General features: G+C 46.6%; 1 protein-coding gene across 4 annotated transcripts in view; it reads left to right on the top strand.

The window, feature by feature from the left end:
* The window catches only part of DIP2B (disco interacting protein 2 homolog B), a 233740-nt gene that overhangs the window by 203096 nt on the left and 7406 nt on the right, over positions 1 to 23238 (top strand). For all 4 annotated transcript variants that reach the window (XM_073576699.1, XM_073576700.1, XM_073576701.1 and 1 more), the window contains 6 exons: positions 3182 to 3293; positions 9964 to 10073; positions 13984 to 14114; positions 14604 to 14772; positions 15428 to 15598; positions 21386 to 21447. In XM_073576699.1, coding sequence (XP_073432800.1) covers positions 3182 to 3293; positions 9964 to 10073; positions 13984 to 14114; positions 14604 to 14772; positions 15428 to 15598; positions 21386 to 21447 — 755 coding nt within the window. The remainder of the gene's footprint in view (positions 1 to 3181; positions 3294 to 9963; positions 10074 to 13983; positions 14115 to 14603; positions 14773 to 15427; positions 15599 to 21385; positions 21448 to 23238) is intronic.

Here is a 23238-nt window from a genome sequence, read left to right on the forward strand (position 1 = left end):
GAGGAGATGTACGAGGACACGTATATGGGGGGATGTACGAGGACACGTATAGGGGGAGATGTACGAGGACACGTATATATGGATATGGGGGATGTACGAGGACACGTATATATGGGGGGGATGTACGAGGACACGTATAGGGGGATGTACGAGGACACGTATATATGGGGGGATGTACGAGAACACTTATATGGGGGATGATTATTGTATTAGGACACCTGTGGTGTGATGTCTATGTGGCATGTGACAGCTGTCTGTGGCTTCTCCCGTACAGATGTTGGTGGTGCATTCTCCGGTAATGGCCGCGGTGCACCCAGCAGCCTCTCCCACAAATCGCCCCCATACCATGCTCCCCAGTATCCCACCTCACCCCGTGCAGTACTGTCCTACCCTTTTCCTCTCGCTCCCAGCCGGGGCAGCAGCACCGCCATATTCTTTCCTCCTCCCGGGAGCATCAATAGGGCGGAGCCTCTGCAGCTGCTACGGTGCCAGGACGGGACAGAAAACCTAGGAAAGCAGAGCTGCTGCTGTGCTGACACATGCGCAGAGTGTACACACACAGGTGTATACACACACACAGACACACACACACAGGCATACACACACACATAGGTGTATATACACACACACACACACAGGTGTATACACACACACAGGTGTATACACACACACACAGACACACACACACAGGCATACACACACACAGGCATACACAAACACAGGCATACACACACACATATGTGTATATACACAGACACACACACACAGGCGTACACACACACAGGTGTATTCACACACACACAGACACACACACACAGGCATACACACACATAGGTGTATATACACAGACACACACACACAGGCGTACACACACACACAGGTGTATACACACACACACACACAGACACACACACAGGCGTACACACACACACATAGGTGTATATACACACACACAGACACACACACAGGTGTATACACACACACAGACACACACACAGGCATACACAAACACAGGTGTACACACACATAGGTGGATACATACACACACATAGGTGGATACACACACACAGGTGTACACACACACATAGGTGTACATACACACACATAGGTGGATACACACAAACAGGTGTACACACACATAGGTGTACATACACACACATAGGTGGATACACACAAACAGGTGTACACACACACATAGGTGTACATACACACACATAGGTGGATACACACACACACAGGTGTATACACACACACCGGCATACACAAACACAGGCATACACACACACATAGGTGTATATACACAGACACACACACAGGCGTACACACACACACACAGACACACAGGCATACACAAATACAGGTGTACACACACATAGGTGGATACACACACACAGGTGTACACACACACACACACACACAGACACACACACACAGGTGTACACACACATAGGTGGATACACACACAGGTGTACACACACACACACAGGTGTATACATACACACACAGACATACACACACACAGGTGTACATACACACACACACACACACACACAGGTGTACATACACACACACACACAGGTGTACATACACACACACACACAGGTGTACATACACACACACACACAGGTGTACATACACACACACACACACACATAAGTGTACATACACACACACACAGTGTGGCTGCATGCACAGATCCTTTCGCTGCTGCACATGGTGAGACACAGGCAGCGGTGTTGGTGGCACATAACTGCACACAATGGAGGCAGACACACACCCAGCGCAGCCTGTGATGAGGATGACAGCTGCCTGCACACAGGGCCGCCGGGGGCAGCCGCAGACCACCTTACCCCAGCCCCGCACTCACCAGCTCACTGCTCGGCTCTTCCTAACATGGCTCCTTGTGTGCATCACATTCCTGGCAGTCGCGACCATCCCACCATGACAGTCCTCCAGTGCAGCGGGGCTGAAGTCAGCACTGCCTCTGCCCAGCGCAGCGCTGCTCACTGAGGGTCCAGGCGGAGAGGAGGGAGAAGCTGCTAGGTAGCAGGGGTACAGAGACTCCCGATAGGCGGAGGAGAAGGATGGAGGAAGGGTGGGAAGAGGCTGCATTACATTACCCCCTCACTGCACAGCCCCGCAGGCCGAAATGTACAGTCAGTGAGTCCAGGCTCCGCGCTTCTCCCACAGAGGAGAGGAATTGCTTCTGCTGCCGCGCCGCCCCCACACACGTGCCGCCTGGGGCGGACCGCCCCCCCCGCCCCCCCCACGCTACGCCACTGGAGCTGTGTGAGGACTTTATTTTATGTGGTGAGCGGTCAATTTATTTTTACCAATCAACATAATGATTGCTTCTTATTGCACTTCTCTTCCAGTTACCAAAAAAAGTTTCAGACTTTTTTTCTTGTTACACCGTTTACTGACTGGAGTAATCAATTTTCTGTTTTGATAGCTCAAACTTTTAGGGATGCTATCACAACACATTTATTTTAGTAATCTTTTTACTTCTGTATTTTTAATGGGGAAAGGGAGTCGAATTTTTCCATTTCTAAAACTTTTCTTTTCTCTTGAACCTACGGCTATCCGATTGCTTTTACTATGTAGTGCAGCACCACAATATGGCAGTATATAGTAAAAATCAGTCTTCTGTCAACGCCAGACACAGGTTGGTCTTTCCAAGAGTGTCATAATGGCAGACACAGAGGTCTTTAGCAGGCCCTTTGGCTGGCATGGCAGCTCTTCGGCGCCTCGTAATAGGTGAATAGAACTTTAAATGCTGCCGTCAGAGATTCACAACAACATTTCAGGGATGAGCGGGCTCAGCTCTGCTTGCTGCTGTTAGAGGCAGATAATGGCTGTATAACACAGCCACGATCTGCCAGTAGTGATGCAGGCTCAGAACCTGAGCCTCCATCAAAGATGGGACCCAACGTATGATGTAATAGTATGTCACATGTCGGGAAGGGGTTGAGGTCAGGAAAAATAGGAAGATTAAATTTCTGACGATTATATTGGGTCATTCTCTGCTTGTCTACCCTTCTCTTATATATTTATGTAGTGCCAACATCTCTAGCGAGGAGCAGGATACACAGCCTGGAGTCGCTCCCTACTTATTCGCGTTACAATGGATCTTCTATGCATTTTTGACACTGCAGTATAACATAGCTGTCCTTTTTATTAGGTCAGTAAAACTTCTTGCATTCTCACAACACAAACGTTACTGAGATTGCTAAAGTCCAAAGAGGCAGCAGCTGCGGTGGATGTGAAAACCTGGCCAACCATCATAGATACAGGTGAATATTCACTATTTCTAGCGGTACTTTTGGCGAAATTGTATATATCAGTCTTGCACCAACTTCAGATTTCAGAGATGAAAATACTTTTTTTTTTCTTTCTTAAATTCCATGTTAAAATTAAACCATACCCATATCTCTTCACACAACAACCACACATTTCTACCTCTGTGATTTCTTAGTCATAGCAGTGAAATACAGCAAGTAAAGGGAAATTTCCTAAAGCAAGCTGTATGCTATGATGCAATGTGCAGGGTGACGCTGTATATTCTCAGACCTGCTGGATTCCTGATGTAGCTATATGTGCTGCAGAGCAATCACAATCCTGCGCTCCTGCCCACTGTTCAGCTGGAGGGCTGTGGACTCGCATGATGTCGCCTAGCGTACTCCTTTAAGCCAACTGTTGTTACCGCCAATGTCAAGTACATCAAACAGCAGAAAGTGACAATGAGATGCTTTGTACACGGGACAGGAAACACAACCATTCTCCATAGTAAGAATATCTAAAACTTGCTGCTAACAAATGCAGCACTCCGAAACGCTATAGTATGCAAACATGGAATATATGAACTTGGAATGGCATTGCTGCTCTAGTTAAAAAGATAAAATTAAGATACTTTTAGCACACAAATTGGCCAATTCATGTATGCCCACCAGCCATCAACTAGGCGATCTCTCTTTGCTGGGAACCTAACCTAATATGATACCTCTGTCATGTTAGGTTCCTAGATAAGAAGGTCGCCTTGTCGATGGCTGTTGGGCCCACATTAATTGACCAATTTATGCGCTAAGTATCTTAATTTTAACTTTTTTTTTTTTTAGAGCAGCGAGGCAAATCCAATTTCTTATATTCCATGTTAGCATACTATGGCGTTGCAGAGTGTAGCTTTAATTTGTTAGTTACATATGGAGGTGGCACTTAGCTTGCACCTGTCCAAACTTGTTTTTCTGTTTGGAAGTTATGGTCAGTCTTTGGTGTTTGTAAAACATGCTGCTCTCCGAATTTTTGCAATTACGACATGATCAACAAAAATATAAGCTTTAAAGTATTTAAAAGGTATTTAAAAGGGTTGTCCAATCCCCCCGTCCCCAGTTAGTATTATTCTTATTGTACAGTTTATGAAAAAAACAGGATTTTTGTGTTGCTTAACGTAAAATCTGTTTCTCGGAGCCTTCATTGGGGACACAGAGACCATGGGTGTGTGCTGCTGCCACTAGGAGGCTGACACTGTGCATAAAAAAGGTTAGCTCCTCCTCCGCAGTGTACACCCCACCGACCGGCAGGAAATTCCTCAGTTAGTGAGAAAGCAGTAGGAGAAGTAACGGAATAGATTGAAAACAGAACAGACAACTCAACTGTAAACAACCAACCAATATAATAACAGGAGTTGTAGAACATGGGAGGGTGCTGTGTCCCCCAATGAAGGCTCCGATAAACAGATTTTACGGTAAGCAACCCAAAAAATCCTGTTTTCTCGTTCGCCTTATTGGGGGACACAGAGACCATGGGACGTCCCAAAGCAGTCCCTGGGGTGGGAAAAAAAAACTTGCATCAGGCCAGCGGACTCACTACCACAGCCTGCAGGATCCTTCTACCTAGGCTGGCATCCGCCGAAGCGTAGGTGTGGACCTTGTAGAATTTCACAAACGTGTGAACCGATCACCAGGTTGCAGCTTTGCAAAGCTGCAGCGCGGAAGCTCTGTGACGTACCGCCCAAGAGGCACCCACTGCCCGGGTAGAGTGTGCGCTCTAATCCCCAGAGGGGCCACTCGATGTTTAACCCGGTAGGCCTCCAAAATTGCCGATCTGATCCAGCGAGTAATAGTAGCTTTGGAGGCCGGGTGACCTTTCCACGCCCCATCTGGAATGGTGAAGAGAGAATCTGTCTTCCGCAAAGAAGTCGTTTTAGTTAGGTAGACCTTCATCGCCCTGACCAGGTCCAGCTTGTTCAAGGACCGCTCCCGAGGGTGATCTGGACCCGGACAAAAGGACGGGAAAACAATGTCCTCATTCAGGTGGAAAGTGGACACCACCTTAGGAAGGAAAGAGGACTTTCCTGTTGAGGCGAGAAGCTAGCAGATCTACGTCTGGGGTTCTCCAACGACGGCAAAGCTGAAGAAATACTTCCGGATGTAGGGACCACTCTCCCGCCGCGAGACCCTCGCGGCTGAGAAAATCGGCGGCCCAATTGTCCACGCCGGGAATGTGCATCGCGGATATTGCCGGGACTGAAACCTCCGCCCAATGAAGAATCTTGGACACTTCTGCCAGGGCTGAGACACTCCGCGTCCCTCCCTGGCGTGTGACATATGCCACAGCCGTGGCATTGTGTGTCTGAATCCGGGTAGGCAGTCCGCTGAGAAGTCTCTCCCAGTGAACGAGAGACAGATAAATCGCTCGTATCTCGAGGACGTTGATTGGCAGGGCTGACTCCTGAGTTGACCAACGACCCTGAACAGTGTGATTGCGGAACACTGCCCCCCGGCCGAGGAGGCTGGCCTCCGTTGTCACAATCTGCCAGTGAATGGGGAGGAATGACCATCCTAGGGAGATGAGAGGAGACGTCAGCCACCAATTGAGGGACTGCTTGACACGGTTTGTAAGTCGAAATGGGCGATCCAGGGAAAGGACAGACCTGTTCCACCGGGATAGGATGGCGAGTTGGAGAGGTCTGGAGTGAAATTGGGCAAAGGGAACCGCCTCTGTTGCCGCCACCATCTTTCCCAGGACTTTCATGGTCGTCCAGAGAGATGGAAGTCTCATGATCTGCCGCGATCGTACATCCCGTTGCAGGGAGCCAATTTTCTCTCGATTGACGAGTGTCGAACCATAGACCCAGAAACACAAGACGTTGTGTCGGGACAAGACAGGACTTCTTTTAGTTGATGAGCCACCTGAAATTGGGCAGGGTGTCCAGGACAATGGTAAGACTTTGGCGAGCTTGATGAAAGGATGGAGCTTTGATCAGAATGTCGTCGAGGTACGGAAAAGGAACGAGACCTCTGATTCTCCACAAGTTCATCAACGCTGCCATGATCTCTGTAAATACTCTGGGTGCGGTGGCAAGACCGAACGGCAGTGCAACAAATTGGTAATGTTCCTGGCGAATCGCGAAACGCAGGAATTTCTGATGCCCGGAGAATATGGGAACATGTAGATAGGCATCTTGAATGTCTATTGAACACATGAACTCCTGCGTCTCCATGGAAGCGATTAACCGAAGAGACTCCATTCGGAAATGACGCAGTCGGACTCTCCTGTTGAGTAAATTGAGGTCCAAGATGGGGCGAACTGTCCCGCCTTTTTTCCGGCACCACGAACCGGTTTGAATAAAACCCTGTGAAAGGTTCTGATTCGGGAACGGGCACAATCACCCCGGAACTGAGGAGAGAGGCGATGGATGCAAAGAACCCCAGAACTAAGGCTGGATCTTTTGGAGGACGGGACTCGAAGAAGCGATCCCGTGGACGAGAAATGAACTCTATCTTGTACCCTGAAGATACAACCTCCCTGACCCAAGCGTCCTCTGCTGAGGCCAGCCAGATGTCCCTGAAGAAACCAATTGGGAGGGACCCTTGGGATTTCGTTGATAGTCATGCTGACGTAGACCGTCCAGATCTGGACCTGGAGGGTCTGCCCTGGGAGGAGCGAGATCGCTAGGAGGGAGTGGGTCTGATGGACACCGTCTTTCTATCCTGGCATGCCTGTGGTCTTTGTTGGTTAGAGAAGTTCTCTGCCTTATTGAAGCGACGGTAAGCCCGAAAGGCCCGAAACTGACACCTTGGCGGGGGTCCATCGGATTGCCACCACGTTGTTTGACGCCTGAACAGCGCAAGACGCGGCATCCAGGGAAGCAGAAAGCAGATATTCCCCTGCATGGGAAATCTAGTTGGCCAGATCGGCCAATTGCTCTGGTTGGGCCTTATCTAGGATGCCCTTACGGAGATCCTCTGCCCAAGTGGCTATGGCCTTTGCCACCCAAGATGAGGCAAAGACTGGACATAGCGCCGCTGCAGCCGCATCGAATGCTGACTTTGCCAAGGATTCTATAATTCTATCATTAGAATCCTTTAGCGACGCTACACCTGAAAGCGGGAGAACCGTGTTATTAGAAAGTCTGGACACGGGTGCGTCCACCGACGGGGAAGCAGACCAGTTGTCAGTGAGCTCTTTAGCAAACGGATACAGCACGCTGAGGCGCTTCCCTCTTTGAAATCGCCTGGATGGATTTCCTCTTTCCCTGGCAAGGATCTTGCCAAACTCAGAGTGGAAAGCGAATACCCTGGGTGGTGTTTCTGCCCGTCTGAACGAAACCTCCTGATCTGAGGATTTCGCAGGGGAGTCAGATATTTCGAAGGTGTGGTTAATCGCAGCAATGAGGTTCTGTACCGTAACCTTCATGTCCGCGTCCTGGTCAGAATCCAGCTCTAAAATCCCTTCAGAGGACATATCCGAGAACGCTTCACCTGACTCGGGTGAGGAGGCACGGGAGGGCGACTGCTGGGAAGGACTAGGTGCAGATGAGAGGCCAGGAGAGGATTCCGGCCGGGGATCCTGCCTGGGCCTTTTACGGCTTCTGCTAGCTGGCTCAGATGGAACGTCTTGCGACCTGCTGGACCCTGCAGAAGTGTCCAGGGGGAACTTATCAAGAACGACCACTAGGGACTGAAGCACCCTGGTGAGGTCTGCCACAGATTGTGAAAGAGACGAGGCCCAGCCAGGAATGGGGGGTTCGATTTCACGTGGCGCAGTAGATGGCTCCTGGACGGCATCATGCTGAACAGGATTGCTGAAGTCCAGGCAGAGGGGAATTTGTGATTGCAAGAGGAGCATCGAAAAACCGGACTAGGGTTCCCGTGGGGGCTGGCGGACGGCCACGTTCAGACTTAGAATTAGACATGGTAAAGGAAGAAAAGAAGAAAACCTGCGGAAATGCTGGAAGGTTGGGGGACAGAAAGGCAGAGTAGGGCGTCAGTCTGCAGTTGCAGAACTACTCACGGTCCCGTGTCCCCGAAAGATGGCATCTGCTTTAGTCTCCGGCTGTCAGGCTGCAAATATGGCGGCAGCCTGATGTGAGGAATCAAAAAACGCGGTCTCTGTGTAAGAAGAAAGGCGGAGCTAGCCGCCTGCACCAGAGGGAAGAACCGCCTCCTCCCCCTTCCCAGCCACAAGACTAGAGAGGCGGTGGGAGGGCTTAGGAACGGGCGGGAGCGCAACCGGCCGATAATAATGACCGGGGGGCGTGGCCGCGACGGGCGCGAAGGCCCAAACTGAAGCCGGGGACTAAATTTGAAACGGCGGCCGCCTGTCAGCACGGTGCGGCGCAGAAGAACTGCGGCGCAGCCACGTCCGCCCCTAAAGGAGACGCCGCCATAGCCCTGCTCCCAGACGCAATCCTCACAAGAATACCGGCGGTGGGGTGAAGAAGGCCCGCACCGCAGCCGGGGCCAAAAGGGATGCGGCGACCGTCGGAAGGCATGAGCAGGCGAGAATCTGCGGCGCTAGAGAATCTGTGGCGCTACTTTTGGCGTCGCTGCCAGGTCATTTTGTGGCTTCATGTTCCGGTGCTCCAATAAAGGTACCTTCTGTATCCCACGCTGTCTGCTCATCTTCTACGTATTCGCTCCTCGTCCAACCGACAGGCTCTGGTGGGTGAGTGGGTGGGAGGCGGGGGGCAAGGACCATCCGTTTTCGCTGGCACGTCACCTGTGCTGAGCTTGTGGTCCGCCCGGAGAACTAAGAGGATACGGGGTGGCAGTACACGCTGTACTCATAGCCTCTTTGTGGGAGTACAGTTGTGACTGTTCACACTGTATCCCTCCTGAAACCTGAAAAGGAACGACGCACATCGAGGTAGATATGGGTCTAATGAAAGACCCGTGTCCACCTCCTACTGACACTAAGCTAAACTGAGGAATTTCCTGCCGGTCGGTGGGGTGTACACTGCGGAGGAGGAGCTAACCTTTTTTGTGCATAGTGTCAGCCTCCTAGTGGCAGCAGCATACACCCATGGTCTCTGTGTCCCCCAATAAGGCGAACGAGAAATACTGATATTCTCTGTTAACTTGCTTTAAAGAATTGGATTAAAATAATTCACTATGGCGCCATCTATGGTGTTCAAAGTGCATATCAATGTGCACATCCACCTAAGGAGCCCAGTACATGTGCCTCCTAAATTTGGCCAATCTTTCATTTGCTTGGCACGACCTTCCTTGCTAAACCCCACTCATTTTACAAAAAGTTGCCAGAGCAGGTGTGAAAAAAACGAAAAGTTGTAAAATTTGGTCAGTTTATGGTGTTTAAATCTTTAATCCGTCAGATTTCTGGCACAAACTGATAAATTGAGGCCATAGAGTGCACGAAAGGGCTTGTAGGAATAAGACCAGAGAAGTGAAACGTGTGACGCTGCTCATGCAACTCTCACAATAGCACCAGTGACCGGTGGCGCCAAGAGCGTCACAGAGAAAGAATACAAATAAGATATTCTGTGCCGTGAATCTGTGCAAAGTTTACTATAAAACTTCTAGACTTTTGAGACTTCTCATCTGAACTTGTTTCTTGGGATAAACTCTTTAATAGCATCTTAAATGTGAAAATATTACAGTAATGACATGGAGTCTATTCGCCTACACAATCGTATACTAACTTGCACATTTTCTCTGACTTTAGATGATTTGCCCAGAAAGCGATCATTTCAGATATATAAGCCACCTACTCCCGAAATGTTGGCCTACCTCGACTTCAGTGTTAGCACCACTGGCATGCTCACAGGGGTAAAGGTACGTTTAGTGATCCAGTGTCTTCTGTTATGTGGCTTGTTGTTCAGAAATCTTGCAATATTCACAATGACCTTATATGCGACTCATACTTCCGGTTTTGTGCAGAAGACTTTTCATCAGCCTTGTTATCACAGTCAGGAAGACAATGAAATATAACTGCGTTATACACAGTAACATAGTAACATAGTTATTAAGGTTGAAGGGAGACTTTGAGTCCATCTAGTTCAACCCATATCCTATCCTAACTTGCCCTAACATGTTGATCCAGAGGAAGGCAAAAAAAACCCATGTGGCAACAGTAAGCTTCACATTGGGGAAAAAAATTCCTTCCCGACTCCAGTAGATAATACAGGGTCCACCATTCACAGAAGGGGATGTCACAGCTCACCTGCTCCCCTGCCCTGATGAGAGCATGCCCATTAAATACTTCAGTAGGATCTGATTCAGCCAGTGTATTGTTACTAATGCCGGTATGCCCAACAGGAAGTGGGAAGATAATATGAGGCCTAGTGGTCATTTGGAAAATTGCAAGATTTCTTTCTTTCTAATATACACTCCTTAACATTGACATTGTAACACCAAGATGGAAAAAGTCTTGTAATTGTGGAAATCACAGGATAAATAGACTTGTTAATGATATGCAAATGATGAAAAATGGAAACAAAATGCTCAAAACATCTATGTGCAGAAATACAAGCGCTTACTCTTAAAGGGACGGTCAGCACAGAATGTCTGTAAACAGCAAGTGCAGGCGCTCGGAGCTTCATGGCGGGACCAGCTATTTAATTACACCCTCCCATCTGCTGGTTTTCCAGCCATCTCCCCCTTTCTCTGACCCAGTCAAGACAATGAAAAAGGAAGGTGTAGATAGAGGGAAAACAAGCAGGTGGGGAGGGGTATATAAAGGATTGGCCGTGAAGCACCTGTACTTAGATTGAACAGGAAATACATATATCTTTGCACTGTGTTAGCCAGTAGATAAAATATTGAAATTTGAGAGTCCTCAGTGGTTGATACCTTTATAATGGCTAACTGAAAAGATGGCAACAAATTGCGAGCTTTCAAGACTACTCAGGTCTCTTCATCAGGCAAAAAATAACACAAAATCAATTTGTTACCATCTTTTCAGTAAGCCATTATAAAGGTATCAACCACTGAGGACGCTCAAATTTCAATATTTTTCTTCGATTTAACAGTCATCCTGTGCTGACAGTCCCTTTATTAACCTCATCGATAGCAATATTTCTGCATGTGATGATTATACTAGATACTGAATAAATCAAGATATTTTTGAAAAAATGTGTTTTTATTTTCTCACCATTTGCATCTCATTAACATGTCTGTCTATCCTGTGAATTTCAATATGGAGGCTTGTAGATATAATATGAAAAAAAAAACATACATTTTACATAAAAACCTGATTTGGACTATGGGTACCGTTACACCTAGCGATGCACCAGCAATCCCGACCAGCGATATGACGCGGTCAGGATCGCTGGTGCATCGCTAGGTGGTCACTAGTGAGCTGCCAAACAGGCAGATCTCACCAGCGACATCGCTGGGGACGGGGATCGCTACTTACCTGTCAGACGCTGCGATCCTGCGTCCTCCCACCCGCGTCCACGCGTCGCTCGTCGGCGCCGCAGGAAGTGGCCGACGAGGAATGGTCCAGCAGCTTCTCGCGCGATCAGCAATGAGCAGCGGGGGAGCCGGTCGGAGGTAAGTATCATATGCAGCGATATCGCTAGCAATATCGCTGTAACGTCACAAAATCGGTGACTTTACAGCGATATTGCTAGCGATATCGCAGTGTGTAACGGGGGCTTAAGGCTTATTTTCTGATGATACATTTCCCTTCAATGTAGATGTCTTTTAGCCAAAGTTTAATTTCCGCTCTTTGGTCTGCTGCACTATTACTGGGTCCTGAGGTTCAGTCTAAGCAAGGAAAAAATATCTACTTGGACTTCGTGTAATCTGCGCTCTAAGTCTTCATTTCTCCATTCTTCTCCCACAGCCCAAAGCCATAGGGTGATTTACATCTGGCATATTGGTTATAAATGATCTGTACCTGAGATGGGAAAATTACTGTATTTTTCAGACTAGAAGATGCACCCGACCATAAGAGGCATCTAGGTTTTAGAGGAAGAAAATATAAAAAAAAAATCAAAGCAAAAAATGTGGTCATTTCTGTACTAATATCCCCCATCCTGGTATATATTTATGTCCCCATTCCAGGTATGCATGGCCCCCTCATCCCTATCCTGGTATACATGGCCCCCTCATCCCTATCCTGGTATGCATGGCCCCCTCATCCCTATCCTGGTATGCATGGCCCCCTCATCCCTATCCTGGTATGCATGGCCCCCTCATCCCTATCCTGGTATGCATGGCCCCCTCATCCCTATTCTGCTATCCATGGCCGCCTCATCCCTATCCAGGTATGCATGGACCCCTCATCCCTATCCTGGCATGCATGGCCACCTCATCCCTATGCTGGTGTGCATGGCCCCCTCATCCCTATCCTGGTATGCATGGCCGCCTCATCCCTATCCTGGTATGCATGGCCGCCTCATCCCTATCCTGGCATGCATGGCCACCTCATCCCTATCCTGGTATGCATGGCCGCCTCATCCCTATCCTGGTATGCATGGCCCCCTCATCCCTACCCTGGTATGCGTGGCACCCTCATCCCTACCCTGGCATGCATGGCCCTCTCATCCCTATCCTTGCATGCATGGCCCCCTTGTCCTAATCCTGGCATGCATTGCCTTCTCATCCCTTTCCTGATATGCATGTCCCCCTTGTCCCAATCCTGGCATGCATGGCCCTCTCCTCCCTATCCTGATACACATGGCCCCCTCTTCCATATCCTGGTATGCATGGCTCCCATCAGAAACATTAAAAAAAACATAAGCCATTTTACTTGCCTTCCTTGTGCTCCCTCGCTGTGTCCTGTTCTGATGCCAGCAGCTGAATTATGCTTGTAAGCAGAGCATGGCAGTGACGCCATGCGCTGCTTACAAGCAGAGGACAGCTGCCGGAATACTTACTGCTCCCCACACCCAGGACTGTGAGCGTGTGGAGCAGTGAATATTCATTGATCTTTAATAGCAGCCACACTGTTGGCTGCAGACGCCGGCTTCCTGCAGCAGCTGGGCGATCACATGTGCCCACTACTAAAGAGAATGAATATTCACTGCTCTCCACTCCCGGGGGGGGGGGGAGCAGTGAATATTAATTCTCTTTAATAGCGAGTACACGTGGTCTCCCTGTAGAAAGCCTGCGGCTACTGTGCCCGCTGTGAAAGATCAATGAATATTCACTGCTCCCCATGCCCATAGTCCCTCCCACCTCTCCACGACCGCATCAGTGCATAGAGGTGTGAGGGACAATGGGCGTGGGGAGCAGTGAATATTCATTTCTCTTTAGCAGCGGGCACAGGTTAAGCCGCATCAGCCAGCTCCTGCCCTCCTGTGACCCGCTGCCGCTCCCCCACCTTCCCACCACAGCAGGTACATCCGGACTATAAGGCGCACCGCCCGTTGTCCTCCAAGATTTTGGAGGGAAAAAGTGTGTCTTATAGTCTGAAAAATACGGTAGGTTATAAATTCTGGTGGTAATAATTGCAGTTTAGGACTGCAGAAAACATTGCTGCTATTTAAATCTGATCTAGAAAAAAGGTATTTCTTATATTACTCTTTCTCCCCTAACACTTTGGGTTTTGCTGTAAAAACAAGAAATTCCTACACTTTGAACGAACTTCAGGTAGAAAATGATCTGTCATTTTTTGATAGTTATTCATCCCATATTAATTAGACCAAAATCGTCTATTATGTCCAAATTTCCATTTGTATGCATTGAGTGTTTACGATCAGGATCCTGATTAATTTAATTCTCCATTCAATTGCAGATGTCCCATGGATCCGTAAATGCACTTTGCCGGGCGATAAAATTACAGTGTGAACTGTACTCTACGCGCCAGATTGCCATATGTCTGGATCCTTATTGTGGACTTGGTTTTGTACTTTGGTGCCTTTGCAGGTTGGTTTTAAAATAAGAAAAAATCAGCAAAAAAGAAATAAAACTGACAGCTTCATGTTATATGTGTACATAAATATTTATTATGTAGCTGCATAATGATTGTTAGGATGGCAGTGCGGTGGCTCAGTGGTTAGCACTGTTGACTTGCAGCGCTGCGGTCCTGGATTTGAATCCAACCAATGCTACATCTACATTTACTTTGTATGTTCTCGCTGTGCTAACTTTGGCAAGTCCACAAATCTGGACTGAGAGCACATTAAAATATGTCTGGGCAAACATTGACAGTTTTGGATCATTGCATAGAAATAATTTTTACTTTGTACAGTTGGATAGGTTTATGTATTGATTATATTACTTATCATGATAAAAACCTAATCTAATAAAAATAAAAAAAGTTGTCTACCTTGAGTACAATGGTTTTTTCCCTATCCTTTTACCGTGACTATGTTGTCGTCTAATGTCATTTCTACGTCTCCCTTTTGCCCGCAGTGTTTACTCTGGTCACCAGTCTATATTAATTCCTCCTATGGAGTTGGAATCCAACTTATTCCTGTGGCTGTCTGCAGTAAGTCAGTACAAGATCAGAGACACGTTCTGTTCCTATTCTGTCATGGAGATGTGCTCCAAGGGACTTGGGAACCAGATTGATGTGTTGAAGGTAAGAGTTGTACACGTTTGTCTTCTAAAGGAGTGCGGTCTAGATCAGAGATGCTAATTCTAAGGTTTTTTTAAATTCTTTTTGTAATTTTATCATTCTGCCGCCATTCAGCCCGCAGAGCCTGTAAAGAAACATCCAAATGTTCACCAAAATAACCAAGACGTGGCCAGAGCCAGGACCTTTTTCCCATGTTTTCAGGGTCCTGTGTCCTTTCATTATCCACAGATGTTCTTATTGACTCCCTCATGGGCAGCAATAGGTTGATGGGGTTGGCGCCCGGCATTTTCAGCAGACCTTGCTCTTTGTAGTCTTGCGCTGAATGCAGGTGACTCAACATTAGTGAAATCCATTCTCATGAGCGTACTTTGCTTAAAACGTTTTGCGCACAAAGATTTCTTTCCAATCGAAGGAAGTAGATGCCTGACACAGGGGCAACAGTTGTTCAGTGCACACCTTAACTTATTTTTGGAATTTGGAAAAGAAACTTCTATAACCTGAATTATAACCTGTATTGCACAGAATTTAACTACAAAACACTGTGGGATGAGTTCTTGGTGTGTAAAAGTCTAACGGAGCTATACAAACAGTTATTCCTGCGTCCCGGCTGTGTGTTCTTGTGTAATCTGACTTTGATTTCTGATATTTTCTTTTACAGACCAGAGGAATAAATCTGTCGTACGTGCGAACTTGTGTTGTGGTGGCAGAAGAACGTCCAAGAGTTGCCCTCACGTACTCGTTCTCCAAACTTTTCAAAGATCTTGGTCTGTCTCCACGTGCTGTTAGTACTACCTTTGGATCAAGAGTGAATACTGCAATATGTTTACAGGTAATTGGAAATGAAGAGACGCAATGGATAACTTCAATGGTGAACACTCTACGTCCATATACGACAGGGTGGAGAGACACTTGAATTACTGAAGCCCTTTACTTCCTCCCTGCTGAGTTAGACCGGTCGAGTTATATAGCTAACATAACTTGTACATCTTACTCAAACTGGGTGTGACAATCTGTGTGTGTTGGGATATTGCTAGTCCTGTAATTATTGCATCATCCACACTGATTCAAGCAGCATTCGCTCTGCCGTTTGGTAAAGTAGGGTGGAGAGACGAATGTGATATGAGATGCATGCTTGTAGAAATCGTGACGATGACCAGCTTCAGAGAATCTACAACATGGCTGACTATCCTAGTAACTTTGTTAGTGAATAGTGATGAGCGAACGTGCTCTAATAAGGTGTTAAACGAGCATGCTTGGGTGCTAACCGAGTGTCTTCGGCGTCCTCGAAAAATATGTTCGAGTCCCCGCCGCTGCTTGTCTCACGGCTGGTCAGCAGCTGCAACACATGCAGGGATTGTCTGACGAGACATGCATCCGTGGGGACTTGAACATATTATTCGAGCACCCCGCAGACACTCGGATGGCAAACGAGCATGCTCAGATAACGATAACACTTTATCTGAGCTCGTTCGCTCATCACTATTAGTGAATTAAAAAAAAAAGTTCTGCATTACTAATAGCTGCACTTTGAAGAGAAAAGGCTCCGCATAGGAACTGTACATAAGGTTCAAAGAGTGCCATGATGTTTTTAGGTTTCATTGCAGGTGCACCCACACTACTGGCCAACCTCTGATTTAATTCAAGGCCTCACTGAAATATAAACAACTTATATTTTCCTCCTGCAGTGGTGCCTTTCCAGAGATGTTGGTGCTTCGATTCCCAGCAGGTGACATGACACTGTTGTGCCACTTGACTGCTATCAGCGGCACTGACCGTTTACAGACTACTATTTTGTCGAGTAGACATCCACTCAGATGGAATATTCATGAGCTGCAGCGAATCAGTGACAGACGATTGGCTGCAGCGGTCACAGTGTGCAGCAGTCATATTGTCACGTCTCCCCCCAGGAACAGCAGCAGCACTGACATTGCTTGAATGGCAACACTGTAGGAGGTGAGTATAGATTGCCTTTATTTGTTCAGTAGTGGGCAACCCCTTAAAAAGAAAGAAAAAAATTTCACTTATTAAAGGGGTTGTTCAGGTCTGCGATATGGATAACTTATACTTAGGATCAGTCATCAATATTCGTTTGTGTGGTTACAACACCCGGCACCTCCATGTTGTTAGCAGGTCCATTGATGACTAGTAATATGCAGAGTGGAGCAGCTAAGCTCCATACACTGTGTAGGGGCCATCCTTAATTACTTCGGCTCACTCCTATTCAATTTCATAGGCAGGGTCAGCGGCAGGCAGACCAGGCAGCTGCCTAGGGCTCCCGCTCCCCCAGGGGCCCCCAGCTAGCGGCACATCACGCAGCCACTATGGGGCCCCTGTGAGGCATGGGGGCCCGCCTTCCCCCACCGCCGAGTCCCCCCACCACCGCATTGAACTATACCGGCATCATAGACGCCGGTACAGTTCACAGCAATGATGGAGGAGAGCGCATCAGCTGATGCTCCCTCTCCCATCATTCCCCGCTCTGCCTCTGACACAGCGGGTGCGCGATGACGTCATCGCGCACTCACTGTGGCAGGCAGAGCAGGAGACAGGAGCAGCCAGCAGCGCGGGCACGAGGAGAAGGTGAGGAGTGTGTTTTTTGTTTTTTTTTAATATATCAGTGTGAGTACTGGACTGTAGAGCCATTCTGGGGGGAGCAGCTATTTACTATGCTGGGCTGTGTACCATGTGGTGTGCTGGGCTATATACCATGCTAGGCTATATACCATGTGGTGTGCTGGGCTATATACCATGCTGGGCTTATATACCATGTGATATGCTGGGCTATATACCATGTGCTGGGCTATACTCCATGTAGTGTGCTGGGCTATATACCATGCTGGGGTATATACCATGTGGTGTGCTGGGCTATATACCATGCTGGGCTATATAGCATGTGGTGTTGGGCTATATACTATGTGGTGTGCTGGGCTATATACCATGTGGTGCTGGGCTGTGTACCATGTTGTGCTGGGCTATATACCATGTGGTGCTGGGCGATATACCATGTGGTGCTAAGCGATATACCATGTTGTGCTGGGCTATATACCATGCTGGGCTTATATACCATGTGATATGCTGGGCTATATACCATATGGTGCTGGGCTATATACCATGTGGTGCTGGGCTATATTCCATGTAGTGTGCTGGGCTATATACCATGCTGGGCTATATACCATGTGGTGTGCTGGGCTATATACCATGCTGAGCTATATGCACAACATAAAGAAGGATTTTTCCAGCGTATCCAGGAGATAAAATAATAATTGCTTTATTGAGAATATAAAATCTTCATACCATCAGGTAAAAACGACATAAAGAGGCGTATGGAGGGGAGCAATTTCCTACGCGTTTCACCCTGAAAGGGCTTAATCATGTGGTGTGCTGGGCTATATACCATGCTGAGCTATATAGCATGTGGTGTTGGGCTATATACTATGTGGTGTGCTGGGCTATGTACCATGTTGTGCTGGGCTATATACCATTTTGTGCTGTGCTATATACCATGCTGGGCTGTATGCCATGGTGGGCTGTGCTATATACCATGGTGGTACTGTGCTATATAACGTGGTGCTGTGCTATATACCATGGTGGTCTGTGCTATATACCATGTGGTACTGTGCTATATACCATGGTGGGCGGGCTGTGCTATATACCATGGTGGGCTATATACCATGTGAGGCTGGGCTATATACCATGTGGTGCTGGGCTATATACCATGTGGTGCTGGGCTATATACTATACGGCTTATATATCAAGGGGGGTACAGTTTACATTATATTCTATGGGGGAGGCTGTGTTATATAGAATCGTAGAGTTGGAAGGGACCTCCTGGGCCATCTGGTCCAACCCCCTGCTCAAAGCAGGATTCGCTAAATCATCCCAGTCAGATGTCTGTCCAGCCTCTGTTTGAAGACTTCCATTGAAGGAGAACTCACCACTTCTCGTGGCAGCCTGTTCCACTCATTGATCACTCTAACTGTCAAAAAGTTTTTTCTAATATCTAATCTGTGTCTCCTCCCATTCAGTTTCATCCCATTGCTTCTAGTCTTTCCTTGTGCAAATGAGAATAAAGATGATCCTTCTACAATGTGACAGCCCTTTAGATATTTGTAGACAGCTATTAAGTCTCCTCTCAGTCTTCTCTTTTGCAAACTAAACATTTCCAAATCCTGCAACCTTTCCACATAAGACAGGGTTTGCAGACCGGTCACCATTCTGGTCGCTCTTTTCTGAACTTTCTCCAGTTTGTTGATGTCTTTTTTAAAATGTGGTGCCCAAAACTGGACACAATATTCCAGATGAGGTCTGACCAAAGAGGAGTAGAGGGAAATAATGACTTCAATATGGGGGTTACATTATATTCTTTGTGGAAGTGGGCTGTATTATATTTATTATATTTTATGGGGGGTGATTGCATCATACTCTATGGGGGGCTACATTGTATCCTATGGGGGGCTAGATTATATTGTATGGGGGCTCTTTTTTTATACTTTGAGGGGGTACATATTTTATGGGGGCTGCATTATACTATATGAGGAGGGCTACATTGTATTCTATGGAGGGGGTGCATTATACTCTGAGGGGATTGCCATATATTCTATGGAGGGGCTGCATGATATTCTATGGGGGGTTACATTATATTCTGTGGAGTGGCTGCATTATATTCTGGGGTAGCTGCATTATGCTCTAAGGGGTGGCTGCATTATACTATAAGAGGGGGGCTGGATTATATTCTATGGGGGTTACATTATATTTTATGGCGGGGCTGCATTATACTCTGTGGGGTGGCTGCATTATGCTCTATGGGGTGGCTGCATTATAGTATATGTGGGCTGCATTATACTGTATCGAGAACTATGGGGAATACATTATATGAAGAACTATGGGGTGCATTATACTCTGGGAAGTGAATTGTACTACATGGATGACTATGGCCGTGCATTATACTATATGGAGCACAATGAGGAGTATATTATACTATATGGAGGACTGAGCAGTGTATTTTAATATATGGAGGGCTATGATGAGTGTATTATGCTATATGGAGGGCTATGAAAAATGAGGATGAATGAATTCATGGAGATCAACGTCCAACACTGCGGAGACACCATCACATGTTTCTCAACGCAGTGATTCTAGAGCAGTGCCCCCATCCCTTATGGGAAATATGCAAAAACATGCAAAACACAAGCCGCGGAGACACCATCACATGTTTCTCAACACAAGCAATGACTAGCCAGGTCTTTCCCCGGGAAGGAACAACCACGGGAAGGGCAGTCTCCAGTGAAGGAAACCACCTATGCCAAAACATGGTATCCATCCACAGACAGCTGTTTCGGGGTATTGCCCCTCATCAGTGTGGAGTAGGAAACTGGCTAGTAGGAGCAATGTCTAGTAAAAGACTGTGAAAAATGAGGATGAATGAACTCATGGAGATCGACATCCAACACTGCGGAGACACCATCACATGTTTCTCAACGCAGTGATTCTAGAGCAATGCCCCCATCCCTTATGGGAAATATGCAAAAACATGCAAAACACAAGCCACGGAGACACCATCATGTTTCTCAACGCAAGCAATGACATATGGAGGGCTATGATGAGTGTATTATGCTATATGGAGGGCTATGAGCAGTGTATTATACTATGTGGAGGACTATGGGGCACTTTATATTATTTGGAGGACTATGGGGTGTAAACTGTAGATGTGCTGCTGATAATATGATACTGTATGGGGACAGATTTATCCATTAGTAATCGTTCTGTCCCCATCATTCTTTCTCAGACGTTGGAAAGAGGCTGGGAAACAAGTGTTGAACGACTTCAATATTGTCGATCACGCTTGCTTAGCATCCTGAACTCAGCGCATGTAAACACAACCAAAATGCTTCTGTGATGTGCAATATGTTAGCATTTGGGGCCCCATTTTAAACTCTGCCTAGGGCCCCACTTTGCCTAAAACCGGCCCTCTTCATAGGAGCTGTGTTTCGGTACCTGAGATTGGCCACTACACAGAGTACGGGGCTGTGCTGTTCCACTCTGTATGTCATTTACATTTGGCCACTGTGAGACCTGCTGATCACTGGCGGGTGATGGACCATTGTGGGACCTGCTGATCACTGGCGGGTGATGGACAATTGTGGTACCTGCTGATCACTGGCGGGTGATGGACCATTGTGGTACCTGCTGATCACTGGCAGGTGATGGACCACTGTGGGACCTGCTGATCACTGGTGGGTGATGGACCACTTTGGGACCTGCTGATCACTGGCAGGTGATGGACCATTGTGGAACCTGCTGATCACTGGCAGGTGATGGACCACTGTGAGACCTGCTGATCACTGGCGGGTGATGGACCATTGTGGGACCTGCTGATCACTGGCAGGTGATGGACCATTGTGGGACCTGCTGATCATTGGCGGTGATGGGCATCAGACCCCCACTCATCTGATATTGATGACGTATTCTATGGATGAGTATTGAATATTGAAGTTTGGACAACACCTTTAACTTTTAAACATTGTCAAATTTATTACAAGATGCAATTTGTCATAAAATACCTGTGTATAGAAAACACCTTCCATTTATGTATGTTGTGTTTTCATTTATTTCCCAGGGAACCTCAGGGCCAGATCCTACAACAGTGTATGTGGATCTCAAATCTCTTCGACATGACAGGTATTCAGTTTTATAATACTGCCATTTTCTAGGAAGAAGAAAAAGCTCCATTGGTTAATGTTAGCTAATTATAGTTCTAGTTATAAGAAGCTAATTCAATTTTAAATATTGATCATTTAGCTGCAATTTAATATTTAATATTTATTATTTAAGTTGTAATTAATACTTGGTCCCAATTCATCAAAATTGGCTTTTTCACGCCTGAGTTAAAGGATAAGGTGGAGTGATATGGACCTGATTCATTAAGAACACTCATGGTGCAAGCTGTGCCCCTCACCATAAATCTTATTCCAATCAGGGACTAGAGTAAGGAGCACTTTTGCATGTCACGAATTTTGATGAGCGGGAGACGCGACATCCCATCCCTACTAAGCTCTGCCACCTTTGTAGGAGCCGGGCAAAAATGGCGTGAAAATGTCAAGTCAAAAATTTTTGCGCCACCTCATGTTGCAACTTTTCAAACCTTTTACACCAGTTTTCTGTTGTAAAAGCTTCCATGCATAGGGGCCATTGTTTCTTGTCACTTTGAGGTGAAATGCAGCATGTGCAGTGTCAGTCAAGATGAAATAGTAGAAGTATGTGGCCATACAAATATGTGGTTTGCTTATATAGCGCCATCATATTCCACAGCGCTTTACAGATATTGTCATCACCGCCCCCATTGGGGCTCACAATCTAAATTCCCTATCAGTATATGTTTGGAGTATATACCTGCATGGTGCGAAATGGTTAAATATCTTCCTCGTTATGCCAGATTGTCATCAGATTAGATTAGTCATGCTGTCGTCTATAATGGTTATCCTTGCCAGGATCTGCTGGGATGCCAGTGTCAGGGGATCTCTGTCGATGCTGTCAGTTCTGCAACCTCTGGCTGCCTGACAAGTGACCGAATAAAACCATCTGCCATGACCTTCATAACCTTCCAGTATCTCATCCGCTGCTTCCTGTAGTCAGTGTTTTTACATGAACTGGACATCTTGATTATAGCTGGAGACCAGATGGCATTGTATTACTTATTACAACCTCATGATAAAAATTCATAGAATTCTATTATTATTGCCAAGGCTATACATCAATTAGCCTTCACAATTGTTTTTTTTCCCACAACATTGGTTATGATTTTTCCCCATGAAATAGCTTTGTAATATGTCCCTTTTAAAGAGAATGTGTCATCATTAAGGGACAGAGTGTTTAAATCAGGTGTTTGTGTTAAATGTACATTACCAGCCAATAGTTTGGACAAACCTGATCTTGCAATAGTTTTCCTAGTTTTTATTCGAATGTGTACATTAGTGATTCAGACTGAAGGCAGCAAAATCTCAAAGGAACACGTAAGCAAACAAGTAGTAGTGAATCTTGTGAAACAAACTAGAATATGAGTTAAACTTCAGATTCCTCTTTTTAAACTGATGACCACTTTACACCCCTATTGGCATTCTCTCAAATAACTTTAGCTACCTGGATTAGCTTTCCAACAGTCTTGAAGGAGTTTTCAGAGATGCTCTGCATTTGTTGGATGCATTACTTTCACTTCTCAGTCTTTCTTGGTCGCACAACTGTTACATAACCTGAAGATGTGTTTTGGGTCATGGTCCTGTTGCAACACACATGATGGTTTCACTGACTGAAAACCAGATGGGATGGCATGTCATTGCACAATGGTGTTAGCCATGCTGAGTATGTGTACCTTTTTTTTTTCAAATTTCACTAAGGCATGAAGGTTGGTATCATAAATCTCACATGTTGACTCATCCGACCACAGTACAGATTTCCACTAATGTCCATTCTCTG

Source organism: Dendrobates tinctorius, unplaced genomic scaffold (assembly GCF_039654945.1).
Source record: "Dendrobates tinctorius isolate UK_male_01 unplaced genomic scaffold, ASM3965494v1 ptg000051l, whole genome shotgun sequence".
In the NCBI taxonomy this organism is placed as follows: domain Eukaryota; kingdom Metazoa; phylum Chordata; class Amphibia; order Anura; family Dendrobatidae; genus Dendrobates; species Dendrobates tinctorius.